This window comes from Impatiens glandulifera, chromosome 1, assembly GCF_907164915.1.
Source record: "Impatiens glandulifera chromosome 1, dImpGla2.1, whole genome shotgun sequence".
NCBI classification, from domain to species: domain Eukaryota; kingdom Viridiplantae; phylum Streptophyta; class Magnoliopsida; order Ericales; family Balsaminaceae; genus Impatiens; species Impatiens glandulifera.
In genome coordinates, this window is record NC_061862.1 from 61075454 (window position 1) to 61097652 (window position 22199).

General features: G+C 35.5%; 1 protein-coding gene across 2 annotated transcripts; it reads left to right on the top strand.

Moving 5' to 3' along the window:
- The first annotated feature begins 1806 nt into the window (after positions 1-1806).
- LOC124916519 (U-box domain-containing protein 13-like) lies at positions 1807-7943 on the top strand. Of its 2 annotated transcripts, XM_047457259.1 has the most exons (5): positions 1807-2259; positions 4250-4366; positions 4644-5105; positions 5993-7096; positions 7680-7943. In XM_047457259.1, exons 1-5 carry the CDS (start codon positions 1990-1992, stop codon positions 7689-7691), a joined length of 1965 nt encoding a protein of 654 aa, XP_047313215.1. In that variant the 5' UTR covers positions 1807-1989; the 3' UTR covers positions 7692-7943. The 2 variants fall into 2 exon arrangements, with proteins under 2 accessions (XP_047313215.1, XP_047313209.1); XM_047457253.1 differs by lacking the exon at positions 7680-7943 and having other exon boundaries at positions 5993-7434.
- Positions 7944-22199: the final 14256 nt, after the last annotated feature.

The following is a 22199-nucleotide window of genomic DNA, read 5'->3' on the forward strand; positions in this document are numbered from 1 at the left end:
TAACGCAATCGGAGAGTATGAACAATAAACGATCCACCAACGACTGAAAAAGTATTATTCAAAGGAAAAAAATCGAGACAAAATATTCGAGCAAATTAAATATGATGTTGAACCAATAAAGAAAAAAAAAATAAGACATTCACTCTGTTTTATCAAACTTTAGAAAGAAAAAAAAAATTCTGCTTTGTAACATGCTATAGACATAGTACATCAGGATTTAATCTTTTTTTTTCATTGCTTGTCTAATAATTCTTTTATACTTTCTCATTAATTTTAATATAATTTATTGTTTTAATTTTAAGAGTGTCAAATTATTTTGAACTTTCTCATTAGTTTTAATACAATTTATTGTTTTAATTTCAAGAAAGTGTCAAATTCTTAGGTAATTCTTCAATTTCAATACAAACTCAATTAGATTTGTATAATTCTTCAAATATGGGAAATAAGGAAGAAAAAAAAACAGTTGCAAGATATAAATTAGAAGTCAAAATAGAGGGAATGGATACAATATTAGAAAATATGAAGAAAAAAAAAACACCTTAATTATTTGGAACATTTGAAAAAATAAAATAAAATACATTTGTAGCTTTGAAATTTGTTAAGAATTCTCCAATTTCAACACAAAACCATTGATTTTGTCGAACATGTCTTTAGACATCTTTTAACACTCATGACCCATACACCGACATTGTCATGTTTTAATATAATAAATGATTTTTTTATTATTATGGAAAGAAGAGAGCAAGTACCTTTTTTTAAAAAAAATATTCTTATTGATTTAAAATAATAAAAAAAAACAGTATAAGATGAATTAGTATAAGAAAATAATTATATTTCTATGCTCTAAAATATTTTGAAAATTCTCTTCTTACAATTCATTTCAAACCAAACAAGCTTGAGAATTAGCTATCAAGAGTTAATTGGTTGGTTAGTTTAGCGCAGACCAATATAGACCAACTCATTAATCCTCAGCTTTCACAGAGCTACAGCTGAGCCGATTTTTAAACTCCAGCCACACTCGTGGAACTATTTCTCTCCTTTTAATTAATATATATATTAACGTTAAAATAGGGCGGCAATTAAGACCATCCGAGCTCAAATAAGTTCGAGCTCGACTCGATTAAGTATTTATTAGCTCGAATCGAATGATTTTATAAATTTGAGTTCGACTCGACTTAACTATTTACCTACAAACTCGGTTTGACTTTAAACTTGAACAAAAATTAAATTTGCAAATATTTGTGAAGAAAAATATTTGTTTTAAATTTTAGGTTGTAATATTAAAATAAATAAAAATATATATTATTTATTATCAAGCAAAAAAAGCTCGATAAACTATCGATCAAGTATATGGGATCGAACTCGACTCGAACTTGATTAAAGTTAAACTAAAGTCGAGGTTTAATCGAACAAATCGCGAGCGACTCCGAACAACTTAACTCATTTACCATCAAACGTTTAAAATGATAAAGAAATATTCTTAAAAATAAATAAATAAATAAATGATCTCGGTCTGTTCTAACTTTCTATATTTGAAAGTCTTATTATTTTCAAACCATCTTTGATAAACATATTTAATTGAATAAAATACTTGACTGATTCAACTTTTACAGCAAACTTTGTCCAAAAGTCTTAAGAACAAATTAATTGACTTTAAATAGAAAATTGACGTGATAAGAAGAGTCAGCCGAGCCGTATCCTTTCCAGCTTAAGCTAAGCTGGATCCACTTGCAGCTAAGTTGTAACGGCGAATCCTACGGTTAACTCTTAACCATGGTTCACTTTCTTCTTCTTCTCTTATTAGCCGCGCCATGACCGAGAATTCTCTTCTCTCTCTCTCTCTCTATCTAATGGAGATGGCGATTCTGTCTAGCTATTCTTGCTAGATTTCTGCTTTTGTCCACCACAATTAGCAGAGATACGTAGCTAAACTAACAAAGACTCAATCTGAGAAGTGTATATTGTATCAATCCTTAGACTCCAGAAGCTATGGAAGAGGAGAAAGGAGCTCTTGCACAGAATCTGGTTGAAATCATCGATGAGATATCTTCGATATCAGACTTCAGAAGTTCGGTGAAGAGACAATTCTGTAATTTAGCTAGAAGACTGAAGCTATTGACGCCGATGTTTGAGGAGATACGAGATGGCAAGCAGTCCTTGCCGAAGGAATCCTTAGAGGCCTTGAGCTCCTTGAAGGAATCGCTTGAATCGACTAGAGAATTGCTCAGATTCGGAAGTGAAGGAAGCAGGATTTACCTGGTAGAGAAACATATACGCATATCTAAACACACACACACACACACACACACACCACATGATTGAGGATTATCCGATCGATTCATTTTCTTCCTGATTTGTTTGATCTGCTTAAGTTAGAATGATTTATTTCTCTATTTGGCAATTGATACTGATTTTCTCTTAGAAAGATCTGTTTACTAGTTTGAAAGCTCCGCCGATTGCAGAAGAAGATACACCAGTTCGATTTCTCGAGAGAAATCTCCAACTTCTTAATACCTGACAACAATTGTAGAAGAAGATACAACAGTTGACCGCGTGATTTCTTCTCTATATCTAAAATGATATTTTCATTTGATTTCCTTGATCTGATCTAAAACGTTGAGTATAGAATCACACTTTACTATAGATTGCCTTATTGCATTAGCAACTAGGAAGAGTAATCTTTTGAGGAAACCTTAGAGGTTTGACTGAGGAGATATTGAATTAGGTTTGCCTATTTGGTTCTTGGACCAGCTTTTATTAGTATTTGAGAAAGTTGAACTATTCCAAATGCATTAAAATCTGGTTATGGTCAAGAGTTGTGTAGATCAAATTGGTGATTAGCAGTTACTTGTATATGCTGCTGCCTTATTAGATGTCTCATTGTTCTCAAATTGCACTTTTTCGGATCACTTACACAAGTCTCTCCTAATGTCAAACAGTATCTTGAGAATAATCACAGTTGGATTTACCGCGCTTAGCAACATAGTTCTTACATTTGAATTCATAACTGTCCTTGTATATATGTGCTAGACTGTTAATTGTCACTATATATATAGTGGCGATTTTTGCTCAATTGCAGTGTGTTATGGTTTAAATGTTATAGCTTGGATGGTATTTAAATGAAAGATAATATGTTGCACTTTATTTTAATTTAGTTGTATAAACTAGGGTAAATATACAATACTATTTGTTTCAAGTTGACAAGAATGTTTTTCTCTATTCGGATTTGCGATGAAAACATTGACGTCAAACTTTCTTCTTTTTCCTTAATCAAATTGGTGATTAACAGTTACTTGTATATGCTGCTGCCTTATTAGATGTCTCATTTTTCTCAAATTGCACTTTTGGGATCACTTTCACAAGTCTCCTAATGTCAGCAGTATCTTGAGAATAATCACAGTCGGATTTACCGCACTTAGGAACATAGCTCTTACATTTGAGTTCATAACTGTCCTTATATATATGTTGTGTAAATCAAATTGGCGATTACAGTTACTTGTGTATGCTGCTGCCTTATTAGATGTCTCATTTTTCTCAAATTGCACTTTTGGGAATACTTTCACAAGTCTCCTAATGTCAGCAGTATCTTGAGAATAATCACAGTCGGATTTACCGCACTTAGCAACATAGTTCTTGCATTTGAATTCATAACTGTCCTTTATATATATGTGCTAGACTGTTAATTGTCGCTATATATAGTGGCGATTTTTGCTCAATTGCAGTTTATTATAGTTTAAATGTTAACGCTTGGACGGTATTTAAATCAAAGGTAGTATGTTCACTTTATTTTAATTTGGTTGTATAAACTAGGGTAAATATACAATTCTATTTGTTTCAAGTTGACAAGAATGTTTTTCTCTATTAGGATTTGCGATGAAAACATTGACGTCAAACTTTCTTCTTTTTCCTTAATAGTACCTAGATGAGCATGATCATCTAGTAAATGCTTGTTTATATGTCCACTTCTAGTGGTGGATGTTTGTAATGGCTTACAATTTCTCTCTAATTCAACCAATCCCACCTTTTGGAAACACTTAAAATTTTTGTTTTTTCATCCGGATCCAGATGTAAAGCAACCATAAACTCTTGAAAGTGTGCCTGATTTAGTTTAGTTTTCAAACATAATCTCATTCATATATGTTTCTGGATCATGAATTTTCGTACTCAGGTGTTACCATAAAATCTATCCAACTCAACAATTATTTGTGTTCATGCTTGATAAATTTCCAAAATCCAACTCTACTTGCAGGTTCTAAAGATGGAAGAAACTATGAATAGATTCCAAGAAATAACAGCTAACCTTGAACAAGCTCTTGGTGGAATTGCTTATGAAAAACTTGATATATCAGATGAAGTTACGGAGCAGGTGAGAGGTCATCCTCATAATGATTTAACTGTAGTTTTCAGAAAGATATGCATACCCATTTGGAAACACTTATTGTTTCTGGATCCGTTTTCACACATAGGAACATCAATAAAAAAAATTATGTATCCAGATACAAAAATAGTAAGTGTTTCCAAATGGGTAGATCAATCAGATTTGGTCCTGATATATTATGTGCGATTTGCTAACGAATTATCATCTGAACTGTATTATTTCAATTTTCTTTTTGTAATTCATTTGCCTTTTGATGTATATCCAGGTCGAGCTTGTCCTTGCTCAGTTCAAAAGAGCAAAAGGCAGGATAGATGCCCCCGATGTTGATCTACAAGAGGATCTTGTATCCCTTTACAATAAGATCAATGATCCATCTACAACAGATCCAGCTGTCATAAAGAGAGTGGCTGAGAAACTTCAGTTGATGGGACTGGATGACCTTACACAAGAATCAATAGCTTTGCATGAGATGGTGTATGCCAGTGATGGGGATCCAGGGGAGAGCATGGAAAAGATGTCCATGCTACTTAAGAAGGTCAAAGATTTCGTGCAGACTGAGAATCCTAACTTTGACGCTTCTTCAAGGTGTAAGTCCTCCAGCCCAGCCAGCTGTAGCGGTCAAGCTTCATTAGATGAGAGCAATACATCTATTTTCATACCCAATGATTTTCGTTGTCCCATATCTTTGGAGTTGATGAGAGATCCGGTCATTGTCTCCAGTGGGCAGGTATGAACATGTTCATTTCCATTTCTATTGCTAGAGAATCTTGCATAAGAATGTTGTTTCCAATGCCACCATAATTTACCCATATGCCTGTTTCTATTAGATGAAATGCCCAATTTGAAAACACTTCAATTTTTTTTGTTTCGGTTATCTGGATACAGATTCAAATCCATATGAGAAACAACTAAATTTCTTAATCTGTCTTTCACTAAGACTGAATTAAGTGTTAGAATGTTCCATGCTGAATCTAAGTGCGTAATGAGTTAAATCTAGACAATAAATGTTGTATAATCCAAATGAAAATATCTAAATTTTAAATACTTTATATATAATTTGTTTTGATAAAGTTGAAACTAATATCGAAAAAGTACTTATTAAAAAAATATCAAGGTTAAAGGTGTTGTTTAAACGCTCTTACTAGATTTTCGTATTAAGTCATTCATATACTTTAGCGTGTTAAGTAAGATATTTTAGCTTAAAAGGAACTAATGTTTTACTCTTATAATAACATAATTTGATTAATTTATTGTGGTTAAATTTGAATTTTGCATGTTCATACTATATTACCTTGTTAAGTCTTTTATAGTTGCCAAACTAAGTTAGATTTTCTAGTTTAATTTTTCTAACTTTCATATTAGTCAGTTTGCTTGTCTGAATACGGCTAGGTTCAGTTCAATCTGGGATTGACAGCTTTGGCGTGCATGAATGAATTGCTTGAACTTAGAATACTCTTTTTCTTCTTTTCGAATTCTACCATTTAATCAAAAACTCAGATGATTAACTTGCTTTTGATTCTTTCTTTTTGAATCGATGAAATTTTGAGTTGATTCTAAATTGTTATTTCGGTTGAATATCCTTTAACTGCCTGAATTTGTTTTTCTTTTCTGTAGACATACGAGAGATCCTGCATTGAGCAATGGCTAGATCAAGGACACGGAACCTGCCCGAAAACTCAACAAACTCTAGCCAGCACGGTCCTCACTCCCAACTATGTCTTACGTAGCCTCATAGAACAATGGTGCGAATCAAACGGCATCGAACCGCCAAAGCGCCCCACAAACACATCATCAACTTCCTCGCCGGAAGAAACCAATCTAGAAGTTCTATTACGTAAACTCTCATCCCACAGCCCCGAGGACCAACGATCTGCCGCAGGCGAAATCCGGCTTCTTGCCAAACGCAACGCCGATAACCGCATCGCCATTGCCGAAGCCGGCGCCATTCCCTTTCTCGTAAATCTCCTCTCCACCCCCGATTCCCGAACCCAAGAACATGCCGTAACCGCCCTTCTCAACCTCTCCATATGCGAAGACAACAAAGGAAGCATCGTTTCCTCGGGGGCAGTCCCGGGTATCGTACACGTCTTGAAGAAGGGAAGCATGGAAGCTCGAGAAAACGCAGCTGCAACTCTATTTAGCTTATCGGTTATCGACGATAATAAGGTTACGATCGGGGCTTCGGGTGCGATCCCTCCGTTGGTGACCCTTCTGAGCGAAGGAACGCAACGTGGGAAGAAAGATGCAGCGACTGCGTTATTCAACTTGTGTATATTCCAAGGGAATAAAGGGAAGGCGATTAGGGCCGGGGTTGTTCCAACATTGATTCGTCTTCTGACGGAACCGCAGGGCGGGATGGTGGATGAGGCGCTTGCGATTTTAGCTATATTGTCGAGCCATCCCGAGGGTAAGGCAATTATAGGAGGTGCGAAGGCTTTGCCGATTTTGATTGATGTTATTAAGAATGGTTCTCCGAGGAACAAGGAGAATTCGGCTGCAGTTTTGGTTCATTTGTGCGGTGGGGATCAGCAGCAATATATGGTTGAGGCGCAAGAGCTTGGTTTGATGGGGCCTTTACATGATTTGTCGCAGAATGGGACTGATAGGGGTAAGCGAAAAGCGATTCAGCTGCTGGAACGGATAAATAAGTTTGTTGAGCAACCGAAGGGTCAAAACAACAACAACAATGAGGTTGAAGCTGAAATAGTGAACCAGGAGGTACGTAATACAAACTTGGACAATGTTGTTATTGAAAGCCGAGTAATTGCATAGTGTTCTAATCTATTTGAGTGTGTTTTCGTTTGATTGATAGAGGAATGAATGAATGAACGAACTAATGACACACAAATATAGCAAACAAATTATAGAGAGAAAGAAATCTGTGTTTATTTGTATTATTGCTGCGTGTACTTAATCAATCATCTATCTATCTATGATCATCATGTTCTTCATTACATTTTAATTTTAATTGGAGAGGATTATGATTCTGTATATGCTTCAAAAATGTTGGATTTGGTGAGCTAAACAATTTTAGTATCATCCTTTATTTTACTATATTTGCACCCTGTCCCAATCTAATGATTATTTCCTTTAGTATCTTTGAGGATGATGGTATTCTCTTCAGTGTCATATTTTTGGTTAAACAATTTTATATTTGTGGTTGGAAAATCCAAATTAAAATGGCTATGACGGTGTGGTGTCGTTTGAACTGAACTGTGAGTATATCATCGACGACGGGAAAATGAGCTTTTTAGCCATAGCACCTAAACAGATTTTTGAAATGGTTTTGTTCTTTCTTTAGGTCGCAGGGTAGGAAGCTGGAGTCGAGGCTATATTTGGAGGGATGATTTCTTGATCTGACACATTCACAAAAGCTAGACCAGGGAGAGGGATCATCAGGAACAGCAACTAGAATTTTTCCAGTCATTTGAAAATTGAATTCCAAAGGTCCCCACCAAATAAGGCCAACTCAAAATAATAATTTAAATATATATATCTATCAAAATTTGAACTCCTAATATTATAAAAAATAAAATAACTGATAAATTGTTATTATTTTACTCAATTTTTTTTTTTTGCATCAAACCCTGATCACTCTATCCTTCCACTGACGAAAATATACTGACATTCATGGAGGAACCTGAGAATTTTTCAACGATTTTACTCACAGAATTTGAGATGAAACTAATAAACGTAAAAAAATTGATAAAATTAGTAAACGTCAAAAAAAATTATTGAAAGAAGAAAATATGTAGAACAAAATTTAGTAACATCGTTTTTCATCGTTTTTATAAAAGTAAACATGTTAATTCGGTTAGAAATTGTTATTTGTGTCAAAATAAATAAATAAATAAAAATGGACAGATATTTCATTTGAATTTGCGACAATAGTTTCTGTCCGGGTTGTTGGGTTTTGCAACAACAAAACTATGGATCTTCTTAGAAATCAAAACCTGTAGCAAATCAGATTCCAAATCGTTTATGACGATAAACAGATTACCAAGAACTGAAATAGCACAAAGCAATAAACGACAACACAATATACGTGGTTCGGTCAAAATCGACTTACGTCCACGGGAGGGATAAGTTTCACTAAATCAAACAAATGTCAATAGTAGAAACTTACATGCCCTGCTCTCAAATGAAATAAGTGATTACACTAGGAATGATTGGACTACTCCACAATCAAAAACTCCCCCAATCTCTCACTCTGGATCAGCCAAAGAACAAGAAGAAGAAGGAAACCAGAAAACCCTAGATCTGTAATTCACTCTCTCTCTATTTACTCTGTTATGAGAAAAATACCCAAAAAAAAGTATTTATACTCTAACCCGTTTTCATAAGAGAAAACCCTGATCCGTTTACCCGGAATTTAAAACCCGCCCGCAATGGCAAGGAACACCAACAATTCTCCCCCTTCCGAGCCATGGGAGAATGTTGCTATAAACATTCATCATCGTGACGCTTCTGCCAGAACCATTCCGGCTTTGGCACAACATATCTCATGCTTTCCTCTTGGCAAGCCCTTTGTCATCATATCTGACCCGTTCTCATCTGTGTGCACTTTCTCCAAGTATAACTCCTTCTTCTCGAGCACTTCACAGATCCAATGGTACCTTCTTTGGATGTGTTTTGAACGTGAATGGAAACTTGGATTCTTGCTCACATGTATAGCACTCTGTGAGTCACTAAACACCACAAACCTGTCTTGTGCAATGCCAATTTCTTTCAACAATTCTTTCATCCATCTCATTTCTTTACAACATTCAGTAATGACAATATATTCAGCTTCTGTAGTAGAAAAAGCAACACATTTCTGTAGACGAGACTGCCATGATACAGCTCCTCCTCCAAAAGTAAACAAATACCCTGAAGTTGATCTCATTGTGTCAATATCACCACTCATATCTGAATCAGAAAACCCTTCAACATGTGACTTTCCAGTACCATAACACAAAGCGTATTTGGATGTCCCTCGAAGATATCTCATTAGCCACTTAACCACTTCCCAGTGTGTCTTACCAGGATTTGAAAGAAAACGACTAAGTACTCCAACTGCATGAGCTATATCCGGTCTTGTACAGACCATTGCATACATCAAACTGCCTATTGCTGAAGCATATGGAACACTGCACATTTCTTGTCTTTCCTCTTCATCCTTGGGAGACATTGCCTTGTTTATTTTCAAGTGTGTAGCCAATGGACAAGCAACTGGCTTTGCCTTGTCCATACAGAATCGTTTTAGAATCTTCTCAATATATCTCTCTTGAGATAACCATAGCCTTTTCTTCACCCGATCACGAATGACCTGCATTCCAAGAATTTGTCTTGCTTGACCCAAGTCTTTCATCTCAAAGACTTAGCCAAATCCTTTTTCAACTTGGCAATCTTGAGCTTGTCTCTCCCAGCAATCAGCATGTCATCAACATATAGGAGAAGTATAATAAAATCATTAGAAGAAAACTTTTGCACAAAGACACAGTGATCTGTAGACATCTTCATGTACCCATGGATGGTCATGAACGACTCAAACTTAAGATACCACTGCCTTGGTGCTTGCTTCAAACCGTACAAACTTTTGACAAGTTTGCACACCTTGCTTTCCTCACCTTTCTTATTATAACCTTCAGGTTGCTCCATATAAACATCTTCATCCAAATCACCATGGAGAAATGCAGTCTTGACATCAAGTTGTTCAACCTCAAGATCCATACAAGCAGCTAGACTTAACACCACCCGGATAGAAGTCATTTTCACTACCGGTGAGAAAATCTCATCATAATCGATTCCATGCCTCTGGCCAAAACCTTTGATAACCAGCCTAGCCTTGTATCTTGTCTTGCTATCATCACCTTCTTGCTTGATCTTGTACACCCATTTATTTTGTAATACTTTTCTGTTCTCTGGTCTTTCAACTAGATCATATGTGCCATTTTTCAGCAATGACTTCATCTCTTCATCCATGGCAGCTAGCCATTCTTTCTTATGAGCATCCTCAAGAGCCTCCTTATAGCATATAGGCTCCCCACAATCAGTTAGAAGAATATATATACTCTGTAACAGGATACTTAGAACTTGATCTTTTCTCCCTAGTAGACCTCCGAAGTACCTCTGTTTGTTGATTCTGTTGATTTCCATCTTCTTGTTGAACTTCAAAATCAACCTCAACATTATCACCAAGATCAGTTTCAGTATTAGTATCATTTCCATGGCCTACAGCTTGACCCTGAGGAACATCATCATCACTATCTGAGTCTGAAGCTACATGTGGCCTTGTCTCCTCAACATCATGAGACAACTCAAGACCAGAAAAGTCACGTATGTATGCATCAAGCTTTTCACCATCTTCAAAATTCTCAATAGTCTGATCTTCAAGGAATACCACATCCCGGCTTCTCAAAACCTTCTTATCAACTGGGTCATAACACCTGTATCCCCACTTTTCATCACCATACCCCAAAAATATGCATTGTCTGGTTTTTGCATCTAGCTTAGACCTCTCATCTTTTGGAATATGCACAAAAGCTCTACAACCAAAAATACGTAAATAGTCATAATTAACATTTTTACCTGACCAGACGCTTTCTGCACACTTATTATTCAATGGCTTGGAGGGAGAACGGTTGATCACATACACTGCAATGCTCATGGCTTCAGCCTAGAAATGCTTAGCCAACCTGGCATGAGAGAGCATACTCCTCATCCGTTCCAACATTGTTCTGTTCATCCTCTCTGTCACACCATTTTGTTGTGGAGTCTTGGGCACAGTCTGTTCATGTCGAATACCCTGCTCTTTGCAATAATCATCAAATGAGCCTATGTACTCTCCCCCATTATCTGACCGCACCCTCATCAGTTTTCTTCCTGTCTCTCTTTCAACCAGCTTGTGAAAGACCTCAAACCTTGCTGCAACCTCATCCTTGGACTTTATAGCATAATCCCAAACCTTCCTAGATGCATCGTCTATGAAGGTTACAAAATAGGAAGCACCACCTATGGATTTAATCTTCATAGGACCACAAACATCTGTATGGACCAGTTCAAAGACATTCTTTTTCAGTTCAACTTTTGACTTACTGAAGGAGACTCTGTTCTGCTTACCCTTCAAGCAATGCTCACAATTTTCAAGATGAGCATCCTTAAGATTCAGCAACTCATTCCTCTTGATCAAAACATTCAGCCCCTTTTCACTAATGTGACATAATCTCTTGTGCCACAACTCAGAGGATGATTCCATCAAAACAGAATATGCTGCATCATAGACAATTTTCAAATTTGTCTTGTATAAGGAACAACAATTCTTACCTCGTGCAACGACCAATGAACCCTTGCTTAGCTTCCATGCTCCACCACTGAAAACATTATGGTAGCCTCCATCATCAAGCATACCTGCTGAAATCAAATTCATTCTCAAATCAGGAACATGTCTTACATCTCTCAATGTTAGGAAGCAGCCCATGTTTGTCTCAATTCTAACATCACCCAGACCAACTATCTTGGACACACCACTGTTACCCATGCGAACCTCACCATAATCACCAGCTTTGTAGGACTGGAAGTAACCTTTGTGTGGAGTTATATGGAATGAGGCACCTGTGTCAACAATCCATGCTGTTTCATTTGAAGATGTGCTAAGACATGAGTCTTGATAGTTAGAAGCATATGTCAGTTCACCATCTGAAGCATAAACAGATGTATCTGCACTCTGTTCTTTCTTTTCTCTGGGCTTCATTGTACCCTTCGCTTTATCATTTTTAAATTTCCAGCACTCATTTTTCCAGTGACCCATTTTGCCATAGTAATGGCAAGCACCATCCTTCTTTGGAGCTCTAGACTTGCTTCTAGACTTTCCCCTGCTCGAACCACTTCTATTATCTTTTGATCTTCCTCTATCAGCCACAAACATATCAGACTTAGAGGGTTTATCCCCCTTTCGATTCTCCTCATCAAGTAAGGAACTGGTGACAAATGCCATGTTGACTTTACCATTTGGTGCTGAGTTGCTGAGAGTGATAATAAGTGTCTCCCAACTTGCAGGAAAAGATCCAAGGACTAAAATTGCTTGCACCTCATTATCAAAGTTTATCTTCATACTACTCAGCTGATTCAAAATATTTTGAAATTCATTCAAGTGCTCAGCAATTGATTTATTATCAATGTACTTCAGATTCACCAGCCTTCGTACCAGTGCTGCTTTATTCCCTGCTGACCTCCCAGCATAGAGAGCTTCAAGTTTGCTCCACACACCATACGCTGTAGTCTCATTCTCAACATGGTGCACAACATTTATACCAACCCAGGAACGAATAAAGCTGCAGGCCTTTCTATCTATCTTTTTCCAATCAGCCTCTTTTATAGTCTCGGGTCTAACACCCTCATTTTCAATTGCTTCATTCAAATCATCTGAAACTAACAAATCACTGATCATCAGTTTCCATTGCCTGTAGTTTGTACCATTTAGACTCACCATATCAGGTCTAGATTTCCCCATTATTATTGCCTTAACAACTGACAAAAACACCAGCAAAGAAACCAGTTGATCTCTTCTATGAATTTCGCCAAATAACCAGCAGAGCACTCTGCTCCAATGTTAAAACAGATAACCAATTAATACTGCTCTGATACCACTGTTGGGTTTTGCAACAACAAAACTATGGATCTTCTTAGAAATCAAAACCTGTAGCAAATCAGATTCTAAATCGTCTATGACGATAAACAGATTACCAAGAACTGAAATAGCACAAAGCAATAAACGACAACACAATATACGCCGTTCAGTCAAAATCGACCTACGTCCACGGGAGGGATAAGTTTCACTAAATCAAACAAATGTCAATAGTAGAAACTTACATGCCCTACTCTCAAATGAAATAAGTGATTACACTAGGAATGATTGGACTACTCCACAATCAAAAGCTCCTCCAATCTCTCACTCTGGACCAGACAAAGAACAAGAAGAAGAAGGAAACCAGAAAACCCTAGATCTGTAATTCACTCTCTCTCTATTTGCTCTGTTATGAGAAAAATACCCAAAAAAAAGTATTTATACTCTAACCCGTTTTCATAAGAAAAAACCCTGACCCGTTTACCCGGAATTTAAAACCCGCCCGCAATGGCAAGGAACACCAACACGGGTCGCTAACCTAATTTTTCCTTATGATTCAACTTGGGTCTATTAATAGGTAAGAAATCATCAATATCATATTTATGTTATTATTTTACAAACTAAAATGTTCAATTAAAGTATTTTGTTATAAAGTTGCAAACTAAAATGTTCAATTAAAGTATTTTATTGTTTATGTTATCATTTACTTATTTTCCATTTTTCTCTCTCCACACCAAAATAAATAGAGTTTTCCGAAGATACCTCCTAAGGATAAGAGACATAAGACTAAAGAGAGCGCCAACAATGAATCTTTTGTGTACTACTTTTTTTTACTCAGAATTGTCTAATGGTCTCGTTACATATGGATTCGACCCGCACTAGTGATGAAAGCGGAGCTTTTTAAGCGAGGATAATCAATTTATGTCTCGCTTTGATACCGCTTTCGTTCCCCTTGGGCATAGTTGAGGGTACCATTATCTCTCGTTATCAAATCAATCAAATTTTTAGCACGAGATTTTGAGTCTCGCGTGTCTACTATTTCACCACCAAGGCATATTAAAAGTTAATCTTATACCATGAATATGATCTATCTATCTTGTTAAGACCATATGAATTGATGAAAACCCCAGATTCAGACTGCAACCACAATGATTCAATAAAAACCCTAAATAGAGTCCAATAATTCTCTAAGTAAGAATTATTGGATCATCACTTATTTGATGAATAGTTATAATCACTAAGAATAAAAAAAAATTGTCTTTATGGTAAAAATAAGCATAAATAAGAATTTGAAAAACTCACTTTTTTACCATTACAAGGTTCATTCGAATATGAAATCCAATCCTGGAAATATAGCATCCTCTTTTTTTTACTTGAACTGCTTACACCCGATAACTTAAAAAACTTAAACTCCTAATCCACCCTTTACTTTCAGTCGATTTATCCCCCCTTTCTTTCAACTGTCTTAACACTTCACGATTCTTCTTAAAAAAAGAGTAAAGAAGAAAAACTATGAGATAAAATTGGTCAATTTCACAAGATGAAAATAACGCATTCTTATAGAGATTTTCAGGGCGGTTAGTTTCCCGTTTATTGAGACCTGAAATAATGATGTTTCCATAAAGTAGAGATTCAGAAACAAGTTCACGAATACCATCAATATATAATAGAGGAGCAACAATGAAGGCAATAATAAATACAGAAGTTGATAATGAGTATTCATATATTCAATACCCGTGGATATCCGATGATTGTGGTTCGAGTATTTTAAATTGGGATCAGGTTTGAAGTCGAGAATGAGAAGGAGAGAAGGTTACCTGATTGAGTCCGGGGATGAAAAGTGTGCGAAATTTAAACTACTATATTAATATTAAAAAAATAGATTTTTTTAATGCTTAAGGTGACTTTTGATATTCAACATCATTTCACTTCATTACAATTAATATATATAATTTATGAGAAAAATACTAAATTTATTATTAATGTTGTGGTAATTTTATGTTGTTTATATATGCTTAATGTTGGTAAAAAATTTCAAATTCGATAAGTTGACAATGAAAAAAGACGGTGTTGTTAGAATTTTGCCATGTGTCAATCAGTCATGTATGATACACACGTGGCTTTATTTAATTTTAATAATTATTAACTAAAAAAAACTAATCAAACATGACTTATCTCTAATTAACTCACTCATTCACCATAACTCTTCCTCTCCCCCCTCACTCTTCATCTTCTTTCTTCTTCACCCTCTCTTCTAGTATCTTCTTCCCACCTAGATACATGCTTATCTAATAAGGAAATTAATCCTCTCCTTTAGCCTAGCGGAAACAAGAGGTGGATATCCTCAGTTTTCTTGGAGGTCCTGAGTTCGAGCCTGTCAAGCAGTAAGTTTTGCGCCTAGTCAAATACGTCAACGGAAGGGATAATTTCACTAAATCAAAAAAATGTCAATAGTAGAAACTTACATATCACGATCTTAAATGAAAAAAATGATTACACTAGAATAATTAGAATACTTCACAATCAAAATCTCCCCCAACCTCTCTCTCTAGATCAGCCAAAGAACAAAATAAGGAACTAGAAAAACCCTAAACATGTTCACTCTCTCTCAACCTTACAAAATACCAAAAAATGTATTTATACCCTAACCCGTTTTCATAATAGAAAACCCTGACCCGTTTACTTATCCATAAGTTAAAACCCGACCCAATGACAAGGAACACCTCAACAATTCCCCCAATTCTGAGTCATGGGAGAATGTTGTTATATTCATCATTGTGACACCCCTGCCAGAACTATTCCGGCTTTGGCACAACATATCTCATGCTTGCTTCTTAGCAAGCCCTTTGTCATCATATATGACCCGTTCTTATTTGTATGCACTTTCTCCAAGCATAATTCCTTCTTCTCGAGCACTTCACGAATCAATTATTACCTTCTTTTGATGTCTTTTGAACGTGAATAGAAACTTGGATTCTTGCTCACATGTATAACACTTTTTGAGTCACTAAGCACCACAAACTTGTCTTGTGCTATACTTGTTTCCTTCAATAATTCCTTCATCCATCTCATTTCCTTACAACATTCAGTAACTACAATATATTCAACTTTTGTAGTAGATAAAGTAACACATTTTTGTAGACGAGACTATCATGATACAACTCCTCCTCCAAAGGTAAACAAATACCCCAAAGTTGATCTCATTGTGTCGATATCATCACTCATGTCTGAATTAGAAAACCCTTCAACATGTGGCTTTCCAGTACCATAACACAAAGAATACTTGGAGGTCCCTCGAAGATATCTCATTAGTCACTTAACTACTTCCTAGTGTGCTTTACTAGGATTTGAAAGGAACCGACTAGCTACTCCAACTACATGAGCTACATTCGGTCTTGGCAGACTATTGCACACATCAAACTACCTATTTCTGGAACATATGAAACCTTGCACATTTCTTGTTTTTCCTCTTCATCCTTGGGAGACATTGTCTTATTTATTTTCAAGTGTTTAGCCAATGGATAAGCAACTGACTTTGTCTTGTCCATACAAAATCTTCTTAGAATCTTCTCAATATATCTCTTTTGAGACATCCATAGCCTTTTCTTCACCCGATCACGAATGACCTGTATTCCAAGAATTGTCTTGCTGGACCCAAGTCTTTCATCTCAAAAGACTTGGCCAAATCCTTTTTAAACTTGACAATCTTGAGTTTGTCTCTCCCTACAATCAACATGTCATCAACATATAGAAGAAGTATAATAAAATCATTAAAAGTAAACTTTTGCACAAAGACACAATGATCTGTAGACGTCTTCATGTACCCATGGATGGTCATGAATGACTCAAACTTGAAATACAACTACCTTGGTGCTTGCTTCAAACCGTACATACTTTTAATAAACTTGCACACCTTGCTTTCCTCACCTTTCTTATTGTAACCTTTAGTGTGATCCATATAAACATATTCATCTAGATCACCATAGAGAAATGCAGTCTTGAAATCAAGTTGTTCAACCTCAAAATCCATACAAGTAGCTAGACCTAACACCGCCCGGATGAAAGTCATCTTCACTACAAGTGAGAAAATCTCATCATAATCGATTCCATACCTCTAGCCAAAACCTTTGACAACTAGCCTAGCCTTATATATTGGCTTATTATCATCACCTTCTTGCTTGATCTTGTACACCCATTTATTTTGTAATATTTTTTTGTTCTTTGGTCTCTCCACCAGTTTATATGTACTATTTTTCAGCAATGACTTCGTCTCTTCATCCATGATAGCTAGCCATTCTTCCTTGTGAACATCCTTAAGAGCCTCCTTATATCATACATGCTCCCCACAATTAGTTAGAAGGACATACTCTATCGTCGGGTACTTAGAACTTGATCGTTTCTCCTTAGTAGACCTCTTAAGTACTTCTGTTTGTTGATTTTATTGATTTCCATGTTTTGTTGTACTTCAAAGTCAGCATTAAATCACCCAGATCAGCTTCTGTATCATTTCCATGTCCTACAACTTGACCCTGAGTAACATCATCATCACTATCTAAGTCTGAAGCTACATGTGACCATGTCTTCTCAACATCATGAGACATCTCAAGACAAGGAACATCGCGTATGTGCACTTCAAACTTGTCACCATCTTCAAAATTCTCAATAGTCTGATCTTCAACGAATACCACATCTCGGCTTCTCAAAACCTTCTTGTCAACTGGATCATAAAACTTGTATACCCACTTTTCATCATCATAACCTAAAAATATCCATTTCCTGGTTTTTGCATCTAGCTTAGACCTTTCATCTTTTGGAACATGCACAAAGGCTCTACAATCAATAACATGTAAATAGTCATAACTAACATCTTTACATAACCAGACGCTTTCTACACACTTATTATTCAATGGTTTAGAGGGAGAACGAATGATCACATACACTATAGTGCTCATGGCTTCATCCCAAAAATACTTAGCTAACCTGGAATGGAAGAGCATACTCCTCATCCCTTCTAATATTGTTTTGTTCATCCTCTCTGCCACTCCATTTTGTTGTGGAGTCTTGGGTACAGTCTATTCATGTCAAATACTCTACTATTTGCAATAATCATAAAATAAGTCTATATACTCCCCCATTATTTGACTGCACCCTCATCAGTTTTCTGCTTATTTTTCTTTCAACCATCTTGTGAAAGACCTTGAACCTTGTTGCAAGCTCATCCTTGGACTTTATAGCATATGCCCAAACCATCCTAGATGCATTGTCTATGAATGTTACAAAATAGAAGCACCACATATGGACCCAACTCAAGTACATTCTTTTTCAGTTCCAACTTCGACTTATTAAAGGAGACTCTATTCTGCTTACCCTTCAAGCAATTCTCACAACTTTCAAGATGAGCATCCTTGAGATTCAGCAACTCATTCCTATTGATCAAAATATTCAACCATTTTTCACTTATATGACATAGTCTCTTATGCCACAACTCACATGATGGATCGATCATGACAGAATATGCTGCATAATAGATAATTTTCAAATTTGTCTTTTATAAGGAACATCATTTCTTATCTCGTGCAACAACCAAAGAACTTTTTCTTAGCTTTCATGCTCCACCACTGAAAATATTATGGTAACCTCTATCATTGAGCTTACCTACGAAAATCAAATTCATTCTTAAATCAAGAATATGTCTTACATCTCTCAATGTTAGGAAACAACTCATGTTTGTCTCGATTCTAACATAACCAAGACCAACTATCTTGGACACACCACTGTTATCTATACGAACCTCACCATGATCACTGACTTTGTAGGACTGAAAGTAATTAACCTTTGTATGGAGTAATATAGAATGAGGCACATGTGTTAACAATCTATGCTGTTTCATTTGAAGACATGTTAAGACAAGAGTCTTGATATTTAGAAGCATATGTTACTTCACCATCCGAAGCATAAACATATATATCTGCACTATATTCTTTCTTTTCTTTAGGCTTCACCATACCCTTTGCTTTATCATTTTTAAATTTCTAGCACTCGTTTTTTCAATGACCCATTTTTCCACAATAATGAAAAGTACCATCCTTTTTCGGAGCTCTAGACTTGCCCTTACTCAAACCACTTCTATTATCCTTTGATCTTCCTCTAACAGTTACCAACATATCAGACTTAGAGGGTTTATCCCTCCTTTTATTATCCTCATCAAGTAAGGAACTAATGACAAATGCCATGTTGACTTTACCATTTGGTGTTGAGTTGCTGAGAGTGATAATGAGTTTCTCTCAACTTGTAGGCAACTTTCTCTAAAAGAGGAGAACACAAGAAAAAAATAGCTTAACAATGACTAAAAGTGCTTGCACCTCATCAACAAAGTTTATCTTCATACTACTCAGCTGATTCAAAATATTTTGAAATTCATTCAAGTGCTCAACAATTGATTCATTATCAATGTACTTCAGGTTCAACAGCCTTCATACCAGTGTTACTTTATTCCATGCTGACCTCTAGGCGTAGAGAGCTTCAAGTTTTATCCACACACCATACGTCGTAGTCTCGTTCTCAACATGGTGTACAACATTTATACCAACCCATTAACGAATAAAGCTACACACCTTTCTATTTGTCTTTTTCTAATCAACCACTTTTGTACACTTAAGTCTAACACCCACATTTTCAATTGCTTCATTCAAATCATTTAAAACTAACATATCAATAATCATCAGTTTTCATTGCTTATAGTTTGTACCATTCAGACTCACAATATAAGGTCTAGATTTCCCATTATAATAGTCTTAACAAATGACGAAACCCTAGAAAAAAAACTAGATGATCTCATCTTTAAATTTCGTCGAGTAACTAGCAGAACACTCTACTCTAATTTTAAAAAAGGCAACCAATCAATATTGTTTTGATACCACCATTGGGTTTTACAGCAACAAAATCACAGATCTTCTTAGAAATCAAACAAATAATAAATCAGTATCCAAATCTTCTATGATGAACAAAAGATTTACCAAAACTGAAATAACACAAAAAAAGAACAAGACAATATACGTGGTTCGATCAAAATTGACATACGTCCACAAAAGGGATAAATTTCACTAAATCAAAGAAATGTCAATAATAGAAACTTACATACCCTACTCTCAAATGAAAGATGTGATTGCACTAGGAATGATTGAAATACTCCACAATCAAAAGCTCGACTAACCTCTCTTTCCGGATCAGTTAAAAACAAAGAAGGAACCATAAAAACCCCAGATCGTTCACTCTCTCTCAACCTTACTGTCATTAAAGAAAAATACCAAAAATTTATTTACACATGTAGACATGGAAATTCAACATACCCAAATTTATAATAAAATTTATAATTTTAAAATGTTATTTTGAATTTTTTTAATTCAAAATAACCTAAGGGAATAATTAAATCCTAATTAAGAGTCAATTATTGTAATAATTAAATCCTAACTAGGAAAATTATTTAAAATTCCAAAAATAATTTAAATTTAAAATATTGTATTTATTTTACCCAAATTAATCCAAAGAATGGGTTAAAAATATTTAATTACGGTTTAATCATGACTTATGTATAATTTATGACTTAATTCTTTTTAAATAAATACCCCAAAATTCCAAAATATATCAGAAAAATTAAAATATGAACATATTTTTTATTATGTTGATATAAATATTTTTTGTGAAATTTTTGGTGAAGAAAAACGTGAAAATGGATTTAAAATAATTTTTTTATAAGAATTAAATCTGATAATCCGGTGTGGCCAAAATTTTATTAAATTTCTACAGCAGGAACATGGACCATCAGATGAGTTCTCATGCATCATCTAACAGTCCAGACACTCCCACGCAGCTCGTTATAACGAAGTCGCACGTGCCCGAGACGCAACAAATCAACTAACGGGACCTTACGTCCGTTAGCTCAGCGCCAATGGAACGCTGAAGAAACAGAAACGGCACCATGAAACGACGCTGTTTCAAGTCATCTTCTTCGTTGGAATAGGCCGCTCGTCAGAATCACGACTCGTCGCCGCGTTTCTTACAAAAGGGATAACTCCGTTATTTCTCCATCTCATCCCTTCATTTTTCTTTCTACGTGCTCGTCTTATCCTCTCCATCAATAACCTTACAGCTAGGAAGGACACCTCAGCCTATATCTAGGCTGTCACGAAGAAGATATGATTTAGAGATAAGAACTAAAATCGACAAATTCAACTCGAATTACCCCTCTTCAACCAACCTAGCTCGACTATAAATAGTTCATAAGTCCTTCTACATCAAATCATCAAACAATTACAGCCTATCCCAATCCAAATCAAAACTTTGAAGATTCTGACGAATTGATTTTTTTGAAAACCTGCTCTAACGATCCAAGTTTCAACCCAAGCTTCGGGAAAGCTTCCAACACATCCAAGGAGTGTTCTCCAATTGTTGGTATGCATCCATATCATTCGTATCATGATCTGTAATTGAAAGTTTGAATTTTTCAAAATTTTCAAGTTTGATCGGTTTGAACTGTTTTAGGACTTAGTTATGTGTGTTTTTTTGTTTAGAGTCACTCCCTATATCATTTATGAACTTTCCGTTGAAAGAAATCAGATCAAATATACCTAAATAATTTTTTTGAAAAGTTAGTTTGAAAATCTGGATTTTTAAAATTCATGTTCTTGAGCTTTAATCTTTAATTTTTTATTCAAATAACTGCTAAACATGTTTGTAAACATGTTGGGATGAATTTCCAATGACTGTAACATCATTTTGATCATGTTTGATCAAATTTTATTTTTGAAATTTTTAGATTTTGATTCCATCTTTAAAAATTGTTTTAATGATGTAATGATGTTCTTGTTTTGGTTATGTTCAACTACGTTCATCATTTCAAAGCTAATGTAACAAAAATCAGGCCTAGAAATAACCTAATTTAAAAAATCCCAAAATTTGTAAAGATCCAATAATCGTGATTTATGTTAGGGTTTTTGTTCTTCGTGATCATATGAACCAACTATAGCTTACAGATCATGATCTGAATCAAAAGCTATGGGATATGAAACTTTTGATCAAATTAAGAACACGCCGCTCTTATAGGACTAAGTATTCTAAGACTAGGACCGAGAGACAGGACCGGTACTCTTCGGTCCTGACCGAGAGCAAGGGCCAGTAAAATTCACCTAGGATTGAGACCAAAGACTGGTGTTCTTG